Source organism: Ixodes scapularis, unplaced genomic scaffold, assembly GCF_016920785.2.
Source record: "Ixodes scapularis isolate PalLabHiFi unplaced genomic scaffold, ASM1692078v2 PGA_scaffold1__304_contigs__length_218370807, whole genome shotgun sequence".
Taxonomy (NCBI): domain Eukaryota; kingdom Metazoa; phylum Arthropoda; class Arachnida; order Ixodida; family Ixodidae; genus Ixodes; species Ixodes scapularis.
The window spans coordinates 201,923,038-201,944,346 of NW_024609846.1; the positions used below are offsets into that span (position 1 = coordinate 201,923,038).

General features: G+C 48.5%; 1 protein-coding gene across 1 annotated transcript in view; it reads left to right on the forward strand.

Annotated features, from left to right (window-relative positions):
• The window catches only part of LOC121048543 (multiple epidermal growth factor-like domains protein 6), a 241,208-nt gene that overhangs the window by 179,039 nt on the left and 40,860 nt on the right, over nucleotides 1-21,309 (forward strand). Inside the window, exons 20-22 of the mRNA XM_040504993.2 lie at nucleotides 8,831-8,922; nucleotides 12,235-12,363; nucleotides 19,006-19,131. Coding sequence (XP_040360927.2) covers nucleotides 8,831-8,922; nucleotides 12,235-12,363; nucleotides 19,006-19,131 — 347 coding nt within the window. The remainder of the gene's footprint in view (nucleotides 1-8,830; nucleotides 8,923-12,234; nucleotides 12,364-19,005; nucleotides 19,132-21,309) is intronic.

The following is a 21,309-nucleotide window of genomic DNA, read 5'->3' on the forward strand; positions in this document are numbered from 1 at the left end:
AGCTGGCTTTGCCACATAAAGAGAAAGCATTAGGAGAAGCAACTATTGCAGAAGGAACGTGCTGCGTCCAGGATCGCGAGTCTCGTAAAACACAAAGATTCCTTGTGTTATGACGTAGTGAAAAGAGAAAGGGAAAAATTACCGCAAATATTTTTCTTTTCCTCACAAACCCGCAGATCCATTTATCTTCGTGACGTTTTTCAAGACGCAGAGAGGAGGACACCAAACGATTGCATGCCTTCCAAAAGCTCGAGACAGTTATACTCCGTTCACCCTTAAGCTGAGACTAAAAGCTCCGCCTTCAGCGCGAGCTTTCTGCCTTGATAACTCAAGTGAGAACGCGCCGCCACGCGCAGCCAAAGCTCTGCTGAAGCCTGCGAGTTCGCGCTGAAGGCGGAGCTTCAAGTCTTAGCTTAAGGGCACGGTTTGAGATACACTCTTTAGGTGAGGACACGGCGGGGCTGAACGCACGGCGCGAGGAATCAGATAGTGTTCGTTCAACGGGCATCCGAAAGGCTGCATTATTCCGCGGCCACCGTGCCCGTGGCTGACAGTGTCGCCGGCGGCCAAATGGCGAAACTGTGTGAGAGCAAAAAAAAATTATCTCGTTGCCATGACACCCCGGTACACCGTGGTCTTTCTCCACGTGCGACACCCTCGCTGGAGCTCTGCGCGTGTGGAGCATGAGGCGGCACGAGCCGTCTTTGCCGTGCCCACGGGTCGACGAGTTATCTGCCGGCGCCACTTGAAACCATAGTGAGAGAGAGAAAGAGAGAGAGAGTGAAAAGCGAACTTTATCTGCACTGCGCGAGGAGCGTGCTGTCCTCACCTGAAGAGTATTATCTTACACCATGCTTGAAGACCGACGACCAGTTCGCGCTTTCCACTTTTCCCTCGCTTCCTCCTCTCCCCCGTTCTACCCTGTCCACCGCTGGCTGTTTCGTCCTCCCCCTTGTGAGGAGGATCTTCTGCCTTGCAGAATCTCGAGTCTGGTCGTCGGCCTTTAAGGGTGAACAGGGCATAGGCGCTGAACAAGAGCAGCACGAGAGAACGCGCGGTGACGAGCGTGGATTTTTCGTACGTTTGACGTCACGACGAAGATTATTTGCGGTAATCAATATGCTTGACTTCAATACCCTCTAATATGCACTCAACACAGTCAAAGTTGACAGTCTGGTATTGCTCTTATTTCCGTCGATAAAGCAGAATTTACTGAAAGACTCCCTCCCGTTCCAATCCTTAAAGTGCCGATGCAGCAAGTTTTCAACTTTCAATAAAAACCGCTTTGAATTATATCTTGACATTTTTTTACCTATGAAACACACGCTGCTTTTTTTCTATACGCAATGGTAGTTGCAGAAAAAAGTCGAGAAAAACGAACACCGCCCACCCAAAGCCCCCTCATGCTTTAAAAGTAGTGCAAGGTGCGTCGATGCACGCGCGAGGCACGTGCAACGTGCAGCCCTTGGGAAGATCATGGCGGCACAGCTAGAGTGTACTACACTCCGTTTCACCTTATGTTGTACCGCAGCGAAGGCTAGAAGCGCGAGCTCATAGTGTTGGCAGCTGCCCTTGGTGCACGAGAGCTTGTGCCGCCGCGATGCGCCCTAGAGCAAGAGGCTCGCGCTTGTAGCCTTTTCTGCGGTACGACACAAGGTGAAGAAGAGTATAGGAGGTACGAGCTCCGCTCATGCTTTCAGTTTCACCTCAAAATGTGGAATGCGATCAGGTGAAACTAAGCCACTTCGGTCGCAGCGCCACCTTCGCTGGGATCAAGCAACGACACAGGTCAAGGTCATATGGCCAATATAGCCCCTTAGGGGCTATATTGTGTTTTTTATGATTTTGACGTCATAGGTGACGTCAAAGCACCACGACACGACGACGCCGCGACGTCATCGTCGACGACGTTACCCGACGCCAAGATGCTGTCGTAAGGCCGTCGTGACATCGCATCGCGTCGAGGACGACGCCGAGTGGCGACATCAAGTCGCCATCGTAACGCGGTCGTGACGTCGCGTTGAGGACTACGCCGTTACGCGACATCGAGTCGCCGTTGTGACGCGGTCGTGACATCGCGTCGCGTTGAGGCCGACGCCGTTACGCGGCATCAAGTCTCCGTTGTAACGCGGTCATGACGTCGAGCGCCGTATCGAGGACGACGTGGACGAGGTCGTCGATGCCGACGTTGACGTCGACGCCTTACGCAACGTCAAACATCACTACAACGTCACGTTAACGTCGTCCTGACGTCATCGTGAACGTCAACGTCACGACGAAACCTTGACGGCGTGTAACGTCGTCGCCTTCGCCAGCATCAACGTCGACGCGCAGTCACGACGAAGTCTTGACGTCATGTAACGTCGTCGACGATGACGTCGACGTCGTGAAGCTGTCGGGACGTCTTCGTGACGTCGAGTTGCGTCGTGTCGACAACGACGTCAACGAACTGACACCAATCGTCCTTATGACGTTGCATTAACAAGGACGCCGTCATCTTGACGTCCCGTGACGTTGTCGTCGTCGTCATCAACGTCAACATTGACAGCATGGGCGTACCAACCAGGGGGGCAAGGGGGCGCTTTCCCCGGCCCCCCCCCCATTTCTCAGAATGGGGGGCAAGGCATGTGTTTTGCCCCCCCCCCCCCTGAAACAGCCACCACTGGGCAGGGCAAACACTGGCCGGCGGCACCCAAGGGATCCCCTGGGGGGGGGGGGGGGTCTGGTTTGCCCCCCCACTCAAAAGCAAGTTGGTATGCCACTGGTTGACATAGTCGTCGTTGTCAACCCAATATGACGTCAGACCGCAGTCTTGATGTCGTGTAACTAACGCACGTTGTCAACGTCAATGACGACGTTGACGTCAAGGCGTCGTCCTGATGTCGCATGGCGTTGTGATGACAAGTCAGGTCGTGGTGAATTTACGTACTTGACGCCTGACGTGTAGGTTGCATAAAAAATATTATTCGGCGTTCTATCATTTTTATGACCTTGACCAGTCGAGCTTGGCGTTGGAACGAAACGCGTTTTTCACAAAAAATCGCTAATCCAAGCCACTTCGCTTGTAGCGCCCTCTTGGGCGCTACGAGCGAAGTGGCTTGGATTAGCTGTTTTTTTCCACATGCGGAGGTACTAAAATAGCACTCCGGTCGCCCCACTCGTCCTTTCTAGTACACACTAGCACAGCGCAGTACTGAGCTAGAGTTCAGACGCCATGTTCTTCCCAGAAGTGGCGCTCGGCACGTGTCTCGAGAATGCCCACAACAATGAATGGCGCCACTCTTCCCAGGAGAGAGGGGCTTTACGCCTACACCCTCAACTCTCGGCCAGAAAAAGCGGTCACGTGTTCTGTAGCCGAATATATGCCGCCAATATCTGTAACATAGCCACGCGTTAGTGTTGGCAGAGCACAAGGCGCGCGCTGAGTTCCAAGCATTATTAAGGTTCGGCTATTCCCGTCATTAAAGCGATTGGGCACGAGTCACTACCCGAATGCACGTCGCGGCATTGATTTTCACGAGCCAAAACCGAATGCCTACGCAGTATTCGTGCCCACTGTATAAGCAGCATTTAACTATCGTCAGAGCTTGATGACGCATCCCTGGGGATCGCATTGTTGTCACTGTCCCTACAGCTCCGTCATTGGCTCTGTCATGAAAGTTTGCGAAGGAGAGACTGAAAGAAAAGGTCCGTTTTTATCCTTAGAATTCCACCGCGACGAAGACGCTTCATGGTCAATGGCGTTGCGTTCCAGTATTCTTGGGTTCCACCGTTCCACTAGTGCCAGTCAGCCGGTGTAAAGTGAGATTCGTTTCTACCCAATATGGTTGCACAGTCTCTTTAAAGCCCCTGTATCTGGGAAAAGTGGCGCATTTTCTTCCCTCCTCCTACAAAAAAACCCTCCTTACCCCACCTCTAACTTCCGGTATGCGACAAAGGCGCCCTCTGGATGTTCCCAAGCGTTTTGATGTCTCGGTCAGCTCAAGCGGCGCGATGCCAGGCGTGTGGACTTCTCTCGTGATTTAAGTATGGCAATGACCTCATTTCGAGCCCGCATTCGCATCCGGTCGCCCTGAAGCCGCCCTGAAAGCTGTTCGTACAACCGTGGATTCCAAAATTGCTTTGGATAATCGTCCCAATCGGCCCTACCGAGTTGCGTTATCGGTCAGTGTCTCGTGGGTACCTACCTGTCCGCCCCTTCGGCTTCACCCCGCAGGGGGCACCTGTGAGAGCAGGTGTTTAGAAAGTGGCGTCACCACGGACCCCCGAGCTCCGCAGGGGGCGCCTCCACCTTAGGTGCTAGGTGCTTGCTTAGTAGCGTCGCCACGAACCCCAGCCTCGTGGGCCACCATACCCGCACGCAGGGGGCACCTGCTTTAGTGAGTGCTTGGTGAGTGGCGTCACTACGAACCCCGAGCCATGTGGATTCGCCCACCCATGCCTAGTTGTGCGTGGCTTCACCCGTGTCCAGGGAAAATGGAATCCTGGTGGTTGAGCTGAGTCCGGGGTACGTTTGAACCCTCCGGACCCTCCGGGCAAGGAAATATACAGCTTCGGCCCCTGCTTCTCGAAGACGGGTGTCCTTGCTTGGCCCGACCAGGATGATTCAGTCGGTCGCCTCTCTTCTCCTCTCCTACCTTTTCCTTTTCTCTCTTTCTGTCCTTCTTTCCTCTTTCACCTTCTCTGGCGGCGAGGGCTAACCTCGGCTGGAGACAGAACTGTCTCTAGACTCACACTCGGTTATAGTTTCTTGGTAGCGCTGGTGGCGTAATTGGGCCAGTGAAGTCATTCTTGTTATGGCACATTATCGATCCACTTGTTGGGCTCGGTAGTGGGCGGTGTGCCACAGATTCTGAACACCTTCCCATCTCTATGGGTTCTAAGCAAAAGCTTAGAAACCATAAAGCTTCTAAGCCTCCTAAAATAGTCCGCACCGAAGTCCTTTCAACGTTCCTGAACAAAGACAACTAAAATTCCAAGTGACTACTTTGCCAGGTTTTTTGTACTGCACTCTGAAGACGCTGCTAAACCCCTGTCCAAGGTGTCTGTCTCCCTTTATTGTTGCTTTAGTTCTTCAAAGCACACTAGGAGGGAAATACGAAGCTAAGAAGCTTGTTTCCGGCGACCTACATGTGGAGGTATTTCAAAAATTTCAGGCCACAGCTCTGCTGAATATCCAAACTGCCCACGATCTCAAAGTGACTGTTTCTCCTCACCACACACTAAACACCATCCGCGGTGTGATACAGAGGATAATCTGGCAGACAGATCCAAAGAAGAATTTACAGAGGTCCTGCAGGCTCAAGCTGTTGTTGCCGCAAAACGAGTCAAAATCCGACGGGATGGCGTAAAACGGCCCACTAGACACATAATTTTAACCTTCGAGAGAAATACACTTCTGCCTTCAGTAAATGCAGGCTACATCAATTGCAGAGTGCGGCCGTAAATTCCGAATCCTCTCCGCTGCTTCCGCTTCCAGCGCTATGGTCATGGTTCGCCCGCTTGCCGTGGTCGTGAGACCTGTGCCACATACAGTGACAAAGACCACCCTGTTGATGCTTGCAGAGCAAACTACAAGTGTGCCAACTGTGATGGTGACCACCCTGCATACTCAAGGGCTTGTGCCCACTTCAATAAAGTAAAAAGGAAATTCTTGCGTTCAAGGTGGAGGAGAACATTCGTTATCAGGATGTGAAGCGTCGTCTCTCTGCTTTTCAAAGAAGCTATTTTGCCGAGGTGGTGTCCAGCAGGGGACCTGCACCATCCAAGGCGTCAGTGGCAACCGAGGTGTTTTTTTTTCGGACCATGGGAAACCGCTGCAGTCCCCCACTTCCAGGCTGAAGATTTTTCTGCCAGGGCATTCACTCTCGGCCGCAAAAGCAGCTGACACACCCTGTGGTACCAATGACCCTGGTGCCCAATAACAGGCCGAAGTTGAGCTAGTTGGTACATAATGCAAAAGGAAACGGCCAGCTGGAACGAAAGGGACAAAAAAACAGACAAGGAGAAACAGAGACATACACACCGCTGGTAGTGCCACTGAGGCGATGGAGGCGACTACATCGCCCCTTCCTCCTGCGCGGTCCCCCCAGGCAGGGGAGCGAGCCCCTCGCTCTACATGTCTGGGTAGGATTTCACCGAGGAAGCAGCACGTTTCACGTGCAGTTGACGACACAAACGGGGTAGTGGGTTGGCCCAGTACATCGACCCCCCCCCCCCCCCCCCCCAGGGCAAGGCAGAGGCCGGGGGTTGCCCCCACGGTCGTTTGATAGCTCTCAGGCTCCTGGCAGGCATGGGCGTACCAACCGGGGGGGGGGGGGGGCAAGGGGGGCGCTTGCCCCCCCAGTTCTCAGAGTGGGGGGCTAGGCATGTGCTTTGCCCCCCCCCCCTCCAGAAAAAGCTGCCACTGGGCACGGCAAACACTACCCGTCGGCGCCACATGGATACAAAGAGCACCGGGGGGGGGGGGGGGGGGGGGGGGTCTGGGTCTGGTTTTTCTCCCATTACTCAAAAACAAGTTGGTACGCCACTGCTGGCAGGCATCTCAAGAATGCTCTGGATGCAGAGGTGACAGCTGATGCTGGCACCCTTTCTGCTACAGAAACTGAGCTGGAGGAGATAGAGTGGCAGACAGCAAATCGAAAACAGAAAGGGAAAAATCTAGTACTTCTTCCAAAATGATTATGCCATTCCTACCCCTTTCTTCCTCTTCGGCTCTTTCTTTCATAGGGGCATTTCCGTAAAGAATGACCGCAATCATTCAGTGGAACTGTCGTGGTCTTTTGAGGAACACTGACGATGTGGAGTTTCTTTTGGAAGAACATCGGTCACAAGCTATATGTCTGCAAGAAACTCATCTCAATGCAAGTCGTAGAAATTTTCTTAGGCGGTATTTCATTTTAAGAAAAGATAGAGACTACTTGAACTATTTGAGCATGTTGGTGCTTTTTAAACATTTAAAAAGTGGAGACACAGAAGGAATTGTCCTGTCTGTAGCGTCCCCTATGTGTCTCCACCTTTTAAATGTTTATAGAGACTACGCATCTGTTTCTGCGGGAGGGGTTGCAGTGATTGTTCTCAAGCACATTCCCTGCTGTGCGGTCGCTTAGCCACTGGACTGGAGGCAGCTGCGGTGCGCCTCCTCCTTCACAAAGTGGTCACTGTGTGTTCCTTGCACATACCTCCCTCTTTTTCTTTTACATTAAGTGATTTTAATGCTCTTTTATTCCAACTCCCGGAGCCTTTTCTTTTATTTGGAGATTTTAATGCCCAGATTTGTCTACGAGGTAGCGACCACGTTGACGCCCGTGGTCGAATGATAGAATCAATTTAAATGTCTCATCCACTTTGCCTTTTTAACACGGGAGAACCGACCTATTTTAGCTCATCATCACTATTGTCCTCGTGTATTGATCTTTCCATCGGTACCGCTTCCATTTTTACTTCTTTTACATGGGTCGCAGATACTAACCCACATAGAAGCGATCACTTTCCAATTTTTTTTTTAAAAAAACATCCCCCTAAGTGCGTGCCGATGCGGACTTACCATTGAAAGTTCGAGAAAGCAGATTGGTTTATTTTTACCGAGGTAACGTATCTTGCGTGTACAGAGCGCGACACTGCTAGCGCGAACAAGCGATCGCCGGTTTTTCCAGTTTTCCTCTTTCACACCAAGGGATGTCATCCAAGTTATTATTGCAACAGAAAGAGCTCATTGAGCTCTATAATGTAAGCGATAATATTTTGCGCTCGCTAATACTATTTAGAAGCAAAATGCGAAAATGCGCCGATGTCGTGTTCGTGCTAACAGTGTCGCGATGTGTACATCATTTGATAAAATCTCGGTGGACCAATTGTTACAGAACTGTTAAGTGAGACTATTTTTTATGTAGCATCTTTTGCTATTCTTATGACTTCCACGCATGTCCCTTGGAGAGCCAAGCCGTGGTGGATAGAGGAGTGTTCTGAACTGCGAAAATAACAAAACAGAGATAGGGTATTTTTCGACGTTACCCCACGCAGAAGAATCTCCTCGCGCTTAAATATATGAAAGCTCGGTCAAGATACAATCGCCGCCAGTCTAAGCGAGAAAGTTTCCAGGGGTACCCTCTTCAACTAATAGTACTACAACACTAAAAGAACTCTGGGATAAAGTTCGGATCGAGGGGCGATACTATGCTTTCGCAGTCCCGCTTCTCCCACAATGGGGTCTTTCCAGAGAACCCAGAGGTGCAGGCCAATCTTCTTGGTCAGCATTTCGCTCGTGTATCAAGTTCCGAAAACTCTTCCTCCTCATTTCTCAGATACAAAAAGCGAGCGGAAGCGCATCCTCAGGTGGTGTTTGTGAGGATTACAATCAACTCCTCACGCAGCGCGAACAGGAAAGGCACCTTTGCTGAACAAAGCCTTCAGCTTCTGGACCTGATGGTATACACTACCGGACGCTTACGCACCTTCATCCTTCTACACTACTCCTTATTCTGTACCTCTTCAATCGCGTCTGACAAGAGGGCAGATTCCCACTGGCATGAAAGGTAGCCACAGTCACACCACTTCTGAAACCCGGGAAGGATGCTTCCTCTGCATCTAGCTACCGCACAATTGCCCTCAGTAGTTGCCTAAGCAAGACATTTGAACGCATCATTAATAAAATGCTCATGTACTTTTTAGAAAAACAAAACATTTCAGATAAGAATCAATGTGGGTTCCATTCCTGCCATTCCACACTTGACCATTTGGTGCGTCTAGGCTTTGCTCTAAGCAAAGCTTAAACGGAAGTCCTGGTAAAGACTTAAGTTGAGCTAGTTGGTACATATTCATGATGCGTCAGCTTGAACTTACAGAAGTACTTACAAAAGAGTACTAAAGCAAAGTTTTTAGTCAGCTGTTATCTATTGTCGTCTCCTTTCTACGTCTATCACTGTAAGTTCAAGCTGACGCATCACTAACCGTCCTGGTAAACCCGGGAACTTCTACACCGGCCAATCACCTGCTCAACCTCTGGGCTAGCCGCCTACAAACGCTGTAGGGGTACCGATGGAGCAAGACGCTGCAGCTCAAAATTAGTCTCAAACGAGCTACGGGTAGGCGACCCAGTAAACCAAGGAGCTCGGGCGCAAGAGGCGGAGGACCCACTGCGGGACCTTCAACGAACGCACCCGGCTGGAAAGAGCTCCGAGAACCGATAAAGGACTGGATGGAAAAAAAGCGCAAACCAAGAAATGCAGTGCAGATCCTGGCCCTCAAGCTCAATATCAGCGAAGCAGAAATGCGACCAGGGCTGGAGAACTATACTTCCCCCAGGACGCAACCACCACAAGCCAGAGACCGGTAACGACATCCACACGCACGCCACGAGAAGAAAGAATGAACGACCAACCCAATATGGGAGAACTAATCAAAGCACTGCAAAGCGAAAGACCCACAGTGCGCCTGGATCTGATGTTATTACATACCAAGCCCTCAGAAACCCACCGGAAGAACCGAAACAGAAACTCTTGGACAAATATAATCGGGTATGGGAAGGCGGTGGACTACTGAGAGTCTGGAAACTCTCGTGGGTCACCCCCTTACACAAGCCCGGCAAACGGCTGGATCACATTGATAATCTGAAACCGCTATCTCTAACATCTAATATTTGCAAGACGATGGACAAAATCGTGCTCGTGAGGATCCAGTGGTATCACGGAAAAGCATGAGCATCTCGATCCCCTCCAAACGGGCTTCCGCGAATCTATGGAGACCTAGGACGGTCTTAGGTTGCTCCACGAGGAGGTGCCGGCCGAAAAGAACAAACGAGACCTACGGCTTCTGGTCGCCCTAGACAAATGCAAAGCGTTCGATTCAGTACCACACTGGGCAGTCGTCCAAGGGACGGAAGCATTCAACACCCCCGGAAGACCTCTGAACTTTATACGGGACTTGCTGCGCGACAGGAGGTTCCAGGTGAAGATATATGAGGCACCATGCGTGATGCGGCACGCATCTAGGAACATCATTGGCGTCTAAAAAGTTGCGTGAGGATAATGACGCCTGCATGGAGGCGCACACGTGGCTTGGGGAAATCCCGAATTCTGGACTAATTTATGTGAAGCTGTATTCAAACTTTTTATGACGGCTACTTAATATTCGTAGCTTTGCATCATCGCGTCAGTTTAAGGACTTTTGAGCATTTTAAATACTTGTTCCCCATTCCAGAATGTTTATGCTTCCACTATGTTTCCAGTATTCCACTGCAGAGATTTTATATTTCTTCACAAAGTTTTACAAGGAGGAAGTGAAACGGAAGTCCTAAACGGAGGTCCTGGTAAAGACTTAAGTTGAGCTAGTTGGTACATATTCGTGATGCGTCAGCTTGAACTTACACAAGTACTTACAAAAGAGTACTAAAGCAAAGTTTTTAGTCAGCTGTTATCTATTGTCGTCTCCTTTCTACGTCTATCACTGTAAGTTCAAGCTGACACATCACTAACCGTCCTGGTAAACCCGGGAACTTCTACACCGGCCAATCACCTGCTCAACCTCTGGGCTAGCCGCCTACAAACGCTGTAGGGGTACCGATGGAGCAAGACGCTGCAGCTCAAAATTAGTCTCAAACGAGCCACGGGTAGGCGACCCAGTAACCAAGGAGCTCGGGCGCGAGAGGCGGAGGACCCACTGCGGGACCTTCAACGAACGCACCGGGCTGAAAAGAGCTCCGTGAACCGATAAAGGACTGGACGGAAAAAAAGCGCAAACCAAGAAATGCAGTGCAGATCCTGGCCCTCAAGCCAAATATCAGCGAAGCAGAAATGCCACCAGGGCTGGAGAACTATACTTCCCCCAGGACGAAACCACCGCAAGCCACAGACCGGTAACGACATACACACGCACGCCACGAGAAGAAAGAATGAACGACCAACTCAATATGGGAGAACTAATCAAATCACTGCAAAGCGAAAGACCCACAGTGCGCCTGGATCTGATGTTATTACGTACCAAGCCCTCAGAAACCCACCGGAGGAGCCGAAACAGAAACTCTTGGACAAATATAATCGAGTATGGGAAGGCGGTGGACTACAGAGAGTCTGGAAACTCTCGTGGGTCACCCCCTTACACAAGCCCGGCAAACGGCTGGATCACATTGATAATCTGAAACCGCTATCTCTAACACCTAATATTTGCAAGACGATGGACAAAATCGTGCTCGGGAGGATCCAGTGGTATCACGGAAAAGCATTAGCATCTCGATCCCCTCCAAACGGGCTTCCACGAATCTATGGAGACCTAGGACGGTGTTGCTCCACGAGGAGGTGCCGGCCGAAAAGAACAAACGAGACCTACGGCTTCTGGTCGCCCTAGACAAATGCAAAGCGTTCGATTCAGTACCACACTGGGCAGTCGTCCAAGGGACGGAAGCATTCAACACCCCCGGAAGACCTCTGAACTTTATACGGGACTTGCTGCGCGACAGGAGGTTCCAGGTGAAGATATATGAGGCACCATGCGTGATGCGGCACGCATCTATGAACATCATTGGCGTCTAAAAAGTTGCGTGAGGATAATGACGCCTGCATGGAGGCGCACACGTGGCTTGGGGAAATCCCGAATTCTGGACTAATTTATGTGAAGCTGTATTCAAACTTTTTATGACGGCTACTTAATATTCGTAGCTTTGCATCATCGCGTCAATTTAACGACTTTTGAGCATTTTAAATACTTGTTCCCCATTCCAGAATGTTTATGCTTCCACTATGTTTCCAGTATTTCACTGCAGAGATTTTATATTTCTTCACAAAGTTGTACAAGGAGGAAGTGAATTCAATGGATTTGCTGCGTTATTTAGACTTTTTTCGTGTTCTGTCAAGGGTCAGCAGCAATATGCTAACATTTTACTCATCTTGTATGTTTTCTGTGTCTCCTTTATCGATATATCAGTTATCATTTAATACGGCCCATCCTGACATTTTTCTTTGTCCTTATCAGTTTACGTTTCATGTGCGAAGGTGGATGTCTTCGAACTACCTTTTGTAAGGCGAGTTTTGGGTAGCCATTTCAGTTTCAGTTATCTATTGTTTATATTTTTATTGTAACGTGTATTTTCTAGTTTGATATAGTCCTGTGTCTGAGTTTGCTTTGTGTGCACCACAGTATAAACTGTAAAGTTGTTTGTGGGCAGAAAAAAATAGAGTAATTATATTAATATTATTAAAAAATGTTTCACCTAATGAAACTCAATTCCACAAATATTTCCAGCTTGCCCCACTGAAAGGTTTGGCGAATACTGCCGTAAACGATGTCGCTGTACCAACGGTGGGATCTGCGATCAAGCGACTGGAACTTGCAGTTGCCCCGACGGTTTTATGGGCACTACTTGTGAACAGGGTAAGAAAAGACAACCACATGGTTTGACTTATTTGTCTGCAACACTGGCTCGTATATCAAATTTTATGGTTTGAAATGCTATACACCAACTCATGTTTACAAACAATCCGGAGCGCCCCTAGCGGACGCCATCGGCGCCGCGCATGCGCGGTGGATGGTGGGCAAGAAGTTCGCCGTCGCCCATAAACAAACCATTGAATTGCGTTGTTGTCGGCGTTGGTGGGAGTCCCCGTGCTCTTTTTCGCGTTGGAATTGTTGATTCTACGTCCTCCTAACAATGTCTGACTACTTGTGCGGCTTCAGCAAAACTATCGAGGCAAAACTTTGCGTGGATAATGTGACGTGCGGCGATTCATTTCACGTGGACGCCGCGGAATGGGCGCTAAAACCTGGCTCCCACGATGAGATTCTGCTCGCTATTTTCAGTCGCGACTTCGCTCGGACTGCAAAAGCGTGGACCGTAGCTGAGATGGTGGACGTCGATACTGAAAACCGCAAGTAGGATCGGGCATTAGAAGTCGGTGATGGCCACTGGTAACAATGATCAACATCTTCTTGTATCTGTTTACACTTAGCCCTATACTTACCCCAACCAACCTTCAAAACTGTTTTGAGGCCTGCACTTAGTTCTTTCACAACGTTTGGTTTCACAACGTTTGGTTTACGGGCCGCTGTCGTTTGAACGAGATGACGACAAAAAGCAGCCAAGTTTGAAAGAGCAGACGACAGTTCGAACGCATGCGCAATGGAGTACGGGCAAGAAGCACCGCGTCCCGCGTCAACAAACCATTCGATTGTCACGTTTTCGGCATTTGTGTGAGTCTGCATACTCTTTTTCGGGTTGGAATTGTCGATTCTACGTCGTCATCGCAATGTCTTTCTAACCACTTTAATCGCCTGAGCGAAATTATCGGTTCTCGTTACGCCGCTAAACTTTCCGTAAATAATTTGACGTGCGGCGATTCATTCGCGTGAACGCCGCAGAATGGACGCCAAAACCATGGTGAGATTCTTCTAGCTATTTTCGGACGTGACGTCGCTCGTGCTGCAAAAGTGTAGAAGGTAGCGGCGATGATCGACGTCGATATTGAAAATCGGAAACGGGAACAAACCAAGCGAAACAAGTCGGTGATGGCCACCGGTACCAATGATCAACATCTTGTATCTACTGTTTACATCGAGCCTACTTAAGTCTTTTGAGGCCTGCAATTACTTCTTATTGCAATTACCGGGTCAACGTTTGGTCTATGGGCCGCTTTTGTTTGAACTAGCAGACGACAAAAAGCAGACAAGTTTGAAAAAGCAGACGAAAGTTCGAACGATCAGGCGGCCGTGTGAATTTGAAGACGCACTGAACCCGTGGGTGGTCCGGACAACTTGGCGGTTTTCTCTCGTTTATGTGGAACAAAGCAAATACATCTGGCGACCACAAAGTGTTGCCCGCACACGCAATCGTAGTTTGACAGCGTCTGGTTTGCCCTTTTCACGGCTACTATCCACGTTCTCGGACGAACGGAGGGTGCAAGAACACATGAAAACTGATCTTCAAACCTTTCCAGACTCTCTTGGTAAAGCCCCCGTCGCAGCATTTTGACGAGAAGGCAGGTTTTTTGTCTCGTTTCTTCCAAAGGAACACAGGAATGCATGTCTGGCACGGCGACTTCTGCCCACCGCCCCAGACCGGAAGTGCGTTCGGCGCGCCACCACCGCGGCGTGACGTAGGAGAGTTAAAGACTTGTTTTCAAAAAGTCGCGATGGACACTAATGCAATCCGCGCAATTAAGTTTTACGGCCAGGGGGACACAAGCTACAATAAGTTAGTTACCTTAAGCTTTTAAATTCCCACTTTAATTAGGGAAGATAAACGCATTCTTCCAATTATAAATTCTTCTGAACGTCATGCAAACCACTAGGTCAATCAATTTTAGAAAGACTAGCGCGTGGGGAACGCGGTGGTGCGCTATGCGTAGCGCAAGTATCGTCTGCTACTTTTGCACGGGTTGTGGTGACGTCAGAACGCCAAGCTCTGATTGGCGCTGATTGAAGGATAGTGGGTAGATTTCGAAGCAAGCTGCCTTGAGGTCTACCCCCTATCCTTCTGTCAGAGCCAATCAGAGTTCGGCATTCTGACATATCACCACAACCCCTGCAAAAGAAGCAGACGAACGAGGCGCCCGCGCGCTTTTTCTCTTTCTTATCATCAGCGTTTTCGCCCCGCCAGCTTTGCGCCTATTGCGCGAGTGCAAACTTTAGCGCACTACCGCGCTTCCCGCACGCCCGAAGACTTTCTAAAATTGACTCATTTTGTGGTTTTCAATGACGCTTCGGGTCGATTCCTAATGGACCTTTTCCACATACCGATGACATCAGGCGGTGGCTGCATGAACTAAAAATCGAGAAAGTGACCTACCTGCGCTACCAATCGATAATGGGAGCTACGCTACCAGTTTTTCACTTTCTGAGCTGCGGGGATTTCTCCACGGCACGCGCATTCCGCGACGAAAACGTCACGCTTTGCGATGTGCAAAAGCCTCGCGTTTTTGTCTCGTGATGCGCGCGTGCCGGGGAGAAATCCCCGGGATTTCTCCCCGACATGCGCATTCTGCGACAAAAACGTTAAGCTTGAGGGGCATCCGTGACGTCCACCCAAACGTCGTGTTTTCTTTCCGTCCACTTTCTTTTCTTGTGTAACACAGTTATATACATGCTGCAATTACGTGTTCTACTCGCAGATCCACAGCCTCCTTCCGAATTTCCTCGATTTTTCGTGCCGACTTCCGCCGCTTGGCATCGGGCGCTCGCGCAAGCGCAGAACGCTCCTCGGAAAAAGTTCATTGCAACCATGTATTTATCTTCGCTAATTAGCAAGTTGGTTAAGGAATTTTAGGTTATGAACCGACTGATCGTGACAAAGAGCCTCCTATACTATGTCCTCCCGTCCGTATAACTCACCTGCGCAGACCGTATTGGTGTAGCTTTCGCAGCTTTTTCTTTAGAAACAGTTTGTAAATGCTTAAAAACACACCACGCATCACGGAAACCCCTACTCCCAGAAATTGACCTGTCCCTGCGTCCGCAGACATCGCAGGGTGGAACGTGACGCCGCGGGAGTCGCGGCGGCGGCGTGACCTTACGTGACGTCATGTAACATCACTTTACATCGCGTAACGGTCACATGCCACAAACGTCACGTTACTTTATGAGACGTCTCGAGAAACAAACGTTACGCCATGTTGGGTTATGTCTTTCGGGCGCCTCAACACGCGCTCCTTGCCTTCTCCTGTGCTTCGGCGCTCGCGCTCGCTCGAGGAGACACCGAAGCATTGTCGAAGGCGGGAACTTTGAATAACTGAAGCTCCACCCTGCTGTTCTCAGCTTGTCGGGGGCAACACTTCATGCGGAAGCGCAGCATGGATGAAAAGCAAGTTTCCAATGCAAAGAAGTTTCCGACCAGCCAAAATAAGCTGGATAATTTTCGAATCTGTATTTAAAGGGGCGGTGCAACGATTTTTGGACTTCGGTCAAAGATTTCTGGAAGTTGCCCCCTGACACTTATGAAGTAAAGAACAGAAAACCGATTTCGCCTGCGTGTCCTAGTTGTTGTGTAAAAAAAAGATAAAGATTGGCATTTCGGGCACCCCTCAACTCACTCCCAGTCCTCAGGGTCACACCTGGTCGCACTCCCAGTGACGTCATTCGGAGTGCCGTGTAGCTTCCCGTGTGCTATCTCGGAGGACGCTTCCCCTCCCTCTCTCTGCGTACATTAGCGGGCGCCAGGGATGGGCAGTATTTCAAATACAAGTATTTGAAATACGTATTTCAAATACTTTGTGTATTTTGCCTTTGTATTTAATTACAAATTGGGTAATGTATCTGACGTGTGTATTTAAATACTAAAATGTGGGTATTTCAAATACAATCGTAATTAAATACAATTTTGAGGGCGAAAATACATCTTGTTTTTATACATGTGGTTGTAAGATATAGTCTCCATCCTTTATTCGGCCATGGGGCTTTTTTTCTTTTCTCCTCCGGTTTTATTTTAAAGGCACTGTCGAGAGCAGGAAGAAAACTACGTTCTGCACCGAATGCAGTGTCTCTCAATCAAGCACAAGCGTTTAGTGATTTTCTGATTACGGTGCTAGTCCAGGGCAAGAATAGTGACGAAATCGACGTTCACAGGCAGACTGGCTAAATAAGTGCCTGTGACAACTTGTGATGCTTTCCAGCCTGATTTCCATCCATATTTTTGCCTGGAACATTCTAGATGCGCAGGTCGTCCAGATTTTTGTAACTCGTGCGAGTTGCAACAATAAAAAATTCTCTAGCTAGTGCTGCGCGTCTTGGTCGTCTCGGTTCTTTGTTGGTCTATACCAAAATGTAATCGACAAAAAAAAGCTGCTTGAAGCTCTGTACTTTTTTCACCTATTACGTCCAAGCTGATTACATTTTTTTTTTACAATATTTCTATTACGTTACTAGAGCCTTACACACTAACTCCCGAGCGTGCGATGCAAAATTAAAATGAGATACCCAGAAACCCATTGTAGGTGCCCTGAAGTCGCTAACATAAGTTTTGAGGAATGTATTTGGTAAAGTATTTGGAGGAGACCAAATACATTTGGTTTATTTGCATCTTGTATTTAAATGCTTTTTTGAAAATGTAATTAGATTTGTAATTAAATACATTTTTGACGAAGTATTTTGTATTTGTATTTCGATACATATATGCATGTATTTTGCCCATCCCTGGCGGGCGCTATGCTGCAGCTTAGAGCCGAGCGAGGTCACGTAATCTTTCCGCCGTAGTTCCTTCGGCTGCCACTTGGGGCTGCAGGTGGGGGGAAAAGCTCGACTTTTGCTTTGCGATTATGCAGCGGAATCGCGACATTTTTAAAAAAGGAAGTGTTTTCTCTATCCTCTGGGACACGATAAACAACGTAAAAATGACGAGATGCAAACTGTTTTAATCATAAAATCGTTGCACCGCCCCTTTAATTGCTACAAGTTCCATGCAAAGCATGCCGGTATTCTAGTCAGTTTGCGCTAATTTTGTTGCCCTTAGTTTTAGTTTTTCTTTTTGGAAAAAAAGTTTTTTGCAGGGAATTACGTGAGGGTTTTTTGAACACATAGAAGGCGATATCCAACGGTTTTTTTTTTCCTCTGTGCCATTGTTATATCGTCCTAGATATTTTAATTTTTCTTTTATTTTTATACATAATGAGTTTCTAATTAAGATTTTTAATACTGTGACAATTTTACTACACAAATGATAAGTTTCTGCTTTCTAGTATAGTCAGTCGCCGATTTTTATGGTTCGCTGTATATATAATAAACTTTTTTCGAAGAAAATGAACATCCAGATTTTTATTATTTGTATCATTCGCACGCGTAACAATTAAAAAAAATGAAATAATTAATTCTGCGAGTAATTTTGAAGTGTTTTATTAATTTTGTTTTGCGGTAATTATATAATGTAACTTATAAGGGTTACACTCGGGGACATATGAGATCGCTTCCATTCCTAAAATTGATTATTTTTGCAAGTTTTTATATTCCATTGAGAAAAAACATATTTTCGTAAACAACAAAATTTACCAATGAACCTTGTCCAGCTACAGGTGCTGATTTTATTGAGAGTACACATTTAAAATAGGATATGACTGTTCAGAACAGGGACAGCTCTTTTCAACATAAACATTTGTTTACTTTTAGTTTCGATGAACCAAATATATGACAAAATTGTTTATCCCCAAATAATTCTAATTACATTTTTTTTTGTAATATGTACAAAACTGCCTTTATGCCTTTATGATCTGAAACGGCCGAAAAGATGTGACTAGAGAAAGCTTCTACGTCCTTCTATACCTCTATGTAAACGTGTCGTACAAACAAATTTAGCGTAATGAAAATGCTCTACTCGATAAGCGAGGTATCGCTCGCAGAATTTAAAGGACTGTGATCACGCGATGTCATCTACATGGCGTGGTCATGTCACGTGACACCGTGGCGTTACGGTTTCACGTGACAAAATAACGTAAAGTCACCTATGCTGATCAACCATGTGACAGTCGTACGCAGTCTTCGTAACCGCGAATTAAAAACAAAAAAAAATGAAAGCCGTTTACAACTCCCTGTAACACCGAATTGGAGCGCAGCTCTTGAGGAGGAGGAGGGAAGGGTACTGAGGGTTACCTGTTCTCGGGGCGGGGGGGGGGGGGGGTCATGTGACCTCCCCCCCCCCCCCCCCCGCTAGGTTCCGCTAGGTTTAGTGGGGAATTTTTTCCGCTAGATTTAGCGGTGAAATTTTTCCGCTAGATTTAGCGGGGAAATATTTCCGCTAGATTTAGCGGGGAAATATTTCCGCTAGATTTAGCGGGGAAATTTTTCCGCTAAATTTAGCGGGGAAATTTTTCCGCTAGATTTAGCGGGGAATTTTTCCGCTAGATTTAGCGGGGAAATTTACCCATAATGCACCGCGCGGTTACGCCGACGGCGACGGCGACGCCGACGCCGCTCAAGCCGGAAACGGGCCCTTAAGAGCTGCGCTCTAAAAGCTAATGAATAAACGCCTAGCATTTTGTGTCGCCCGACCTAATCTGCTGAATTAAGATGCGTTCACTTTTGTCGTCGTCGTTGCAGTGTGCGAGAGAGGCTGGTACGGCAGGAACTGTTCCCAACCTTGCGTATGCAACGGCCACAGTTGCGACCCTGGGACGGGATCTTGTCGGTGTCCCGCTGGATTTGTCGGCCACAGGTGTGAACAAGGCAGGTGTCATTTGTTTCTCGTTCACAGCTGCGATTAGTACTGTCTTAAAGGATAACTCGATGCTCCGATTCCCCAGCGAGCATCCAGACAGTTCAAACAAGCAACTCTCGTAACTTTTGTTTCTTCTATTTGCGACAAAGTGCAGTTTGTACGAAAATTTTGAAGTTCGAAGTGTCACCTTTTCAATACATCTATCAAAATTGCAAACATGTTGTAAAAAAAACGGTTTTAATACTTTGAATGGGCCGTTTTTCTCATAAGAGTCCTGCACATGCGCGTTCTCTTCAAACAGCGGTAAAACCTCAAACTATTGTCGGTCGACGGACGAAAGCGGAAGTGACGGGAGCTCCGCGGAGCCCGTGGGGAGATGCGTTACCTCTCCTGCTCCTCTTCAAAAGAGCGCTACGTCATTATGCGCAAAGCAGTCTTCTCGGAAAGGAACGCGGTCGTCCCACTATATATGAGAGAATGGACATTTTTCCAGTAAGCTACCGCGCATGCGTACGCTCCCTCCCTAGGACTATACCTTCCCGCTGTCGCCATTTTCGTGGGCCACCGTCCAGCACGACCAACATTGTCAGCATCTGTCTTCGCGCGTATTTAGTCTATTTTGACACTTTGTTTTTTTAGTATCGATAGTATGGGGTATAAAAAGCACTGCAAACCAATACAACAACACGATGCCAATGTGTTCTGACGGGCGGAGGCAAGTTGGGCTGTCCCTCATTTGTAGTTCGCAGACCACTCCCCAGACGGCGCTGGTTACTCAAGAAAGGTCCATTGTAGGGAACATTTGTGTAACCCCGATACCTCGAGGCCGAGACGCAGCATCACTGTAAAACGGCGTGCCCACAGCTTGTTCTTGCTTGCGTCGCCTCAAAGGGCAAAAATTGCCATTCTTCTCGCAGAGGAAAATTAGGGTGAAACGAGAATTGACTGCTGGTGCCGCGGAGCAAGTCGATGACGCAAGTTGTCGCCCGTTCAAGGGATACTACAACGAAGTTTCTGCGCTTATTTCCTGATATATTCGTGTTCAAGGGATCAATATCACATAAGACACACCAATCTCCTCTTAAAAGAAAAAAACACAAAAAAGAATTTTAAGGTCAATTAAATTACTAGCAAAAAAACACCTGGTGGATGTTGCTAAAGCTTTGTTTGTAATGCACGTCTAGGAACCTTGGCAGGTAGTGACGATGCCTGTCTCACTTAGAACTTGTGGGAAATCGCGTGTTGCCGCCGATTCGCCATTTCCCACGTGGTCCGTCAACAACCCGAGCCCAGTCTGGTTCTTTCACGGGAGCGGGATTTCGCTCCCCGTTTATTGGTACAAATACACGCGACATTACACAAATATTTACAAACGCACGTTAAGCCAAGGCTAAACACAAAGAGGGTTCGCAGGCCTCGTGTCCCGCTATTGCCCGAGAGCAGTTGCTTGCACTTGCCTATCTTGAGCCCGCCCGGAGTCCTAAGAGGCTCTGCCTCTTCGCCCCCTGGTGCCCTGGTCGATCGATGGGCAAGGAGATTTCTCCCCGCCCGCCATGGGGCGCCTGCAGCGCCATCCAGCGGCTAGGAAAGAAGGCGGCACGTCGGGAACCGAATTCGAGATCCCGATCGACCCCGCGGCAACACGACCACTTGATCGTGTCTGAGGCGAGGCAACTGCATAGCCGCCTCACGGTACCTGGTTTGATGAGCGCCCCCGTGAATGCACGGTGCACCATAAACTATGCATACCTTGAACCTGACGTCATTCCGCCAGCTTTCTGGCCACCACAAGACAAATCAGCGGAATTTTCTTTTGTGTGTCCAGAACGTCGCTATTGTCCCTCTACAAGATTATAGAATATTAACCCGTCACTCAGAAATCATACAAAAGCAGCTTTGGGGTTAGTTGCGGTAGCCCGATTGCTGGCGTGCTTCGGCCGCTTCGGTGGCTGGAACGGCTAGAACATCCCGTCGAAGTCAGCCTTGCCGCAGCTTTGCTCGTCCTGTGAGACAATCTACGTCACAATTGCGCCGTATTTCACATGCTCTCTGCTGGCTGCTCTCCGAGCGCTAGCCAGAGTGGGCCGTTTATAACAAAAATACAGCCGTCTGGCTGAAAACGCAAAAGTATGATTGACCTTTACGGATATTGTGGATCATATATTCAGCCTATTTCTAAACACGAC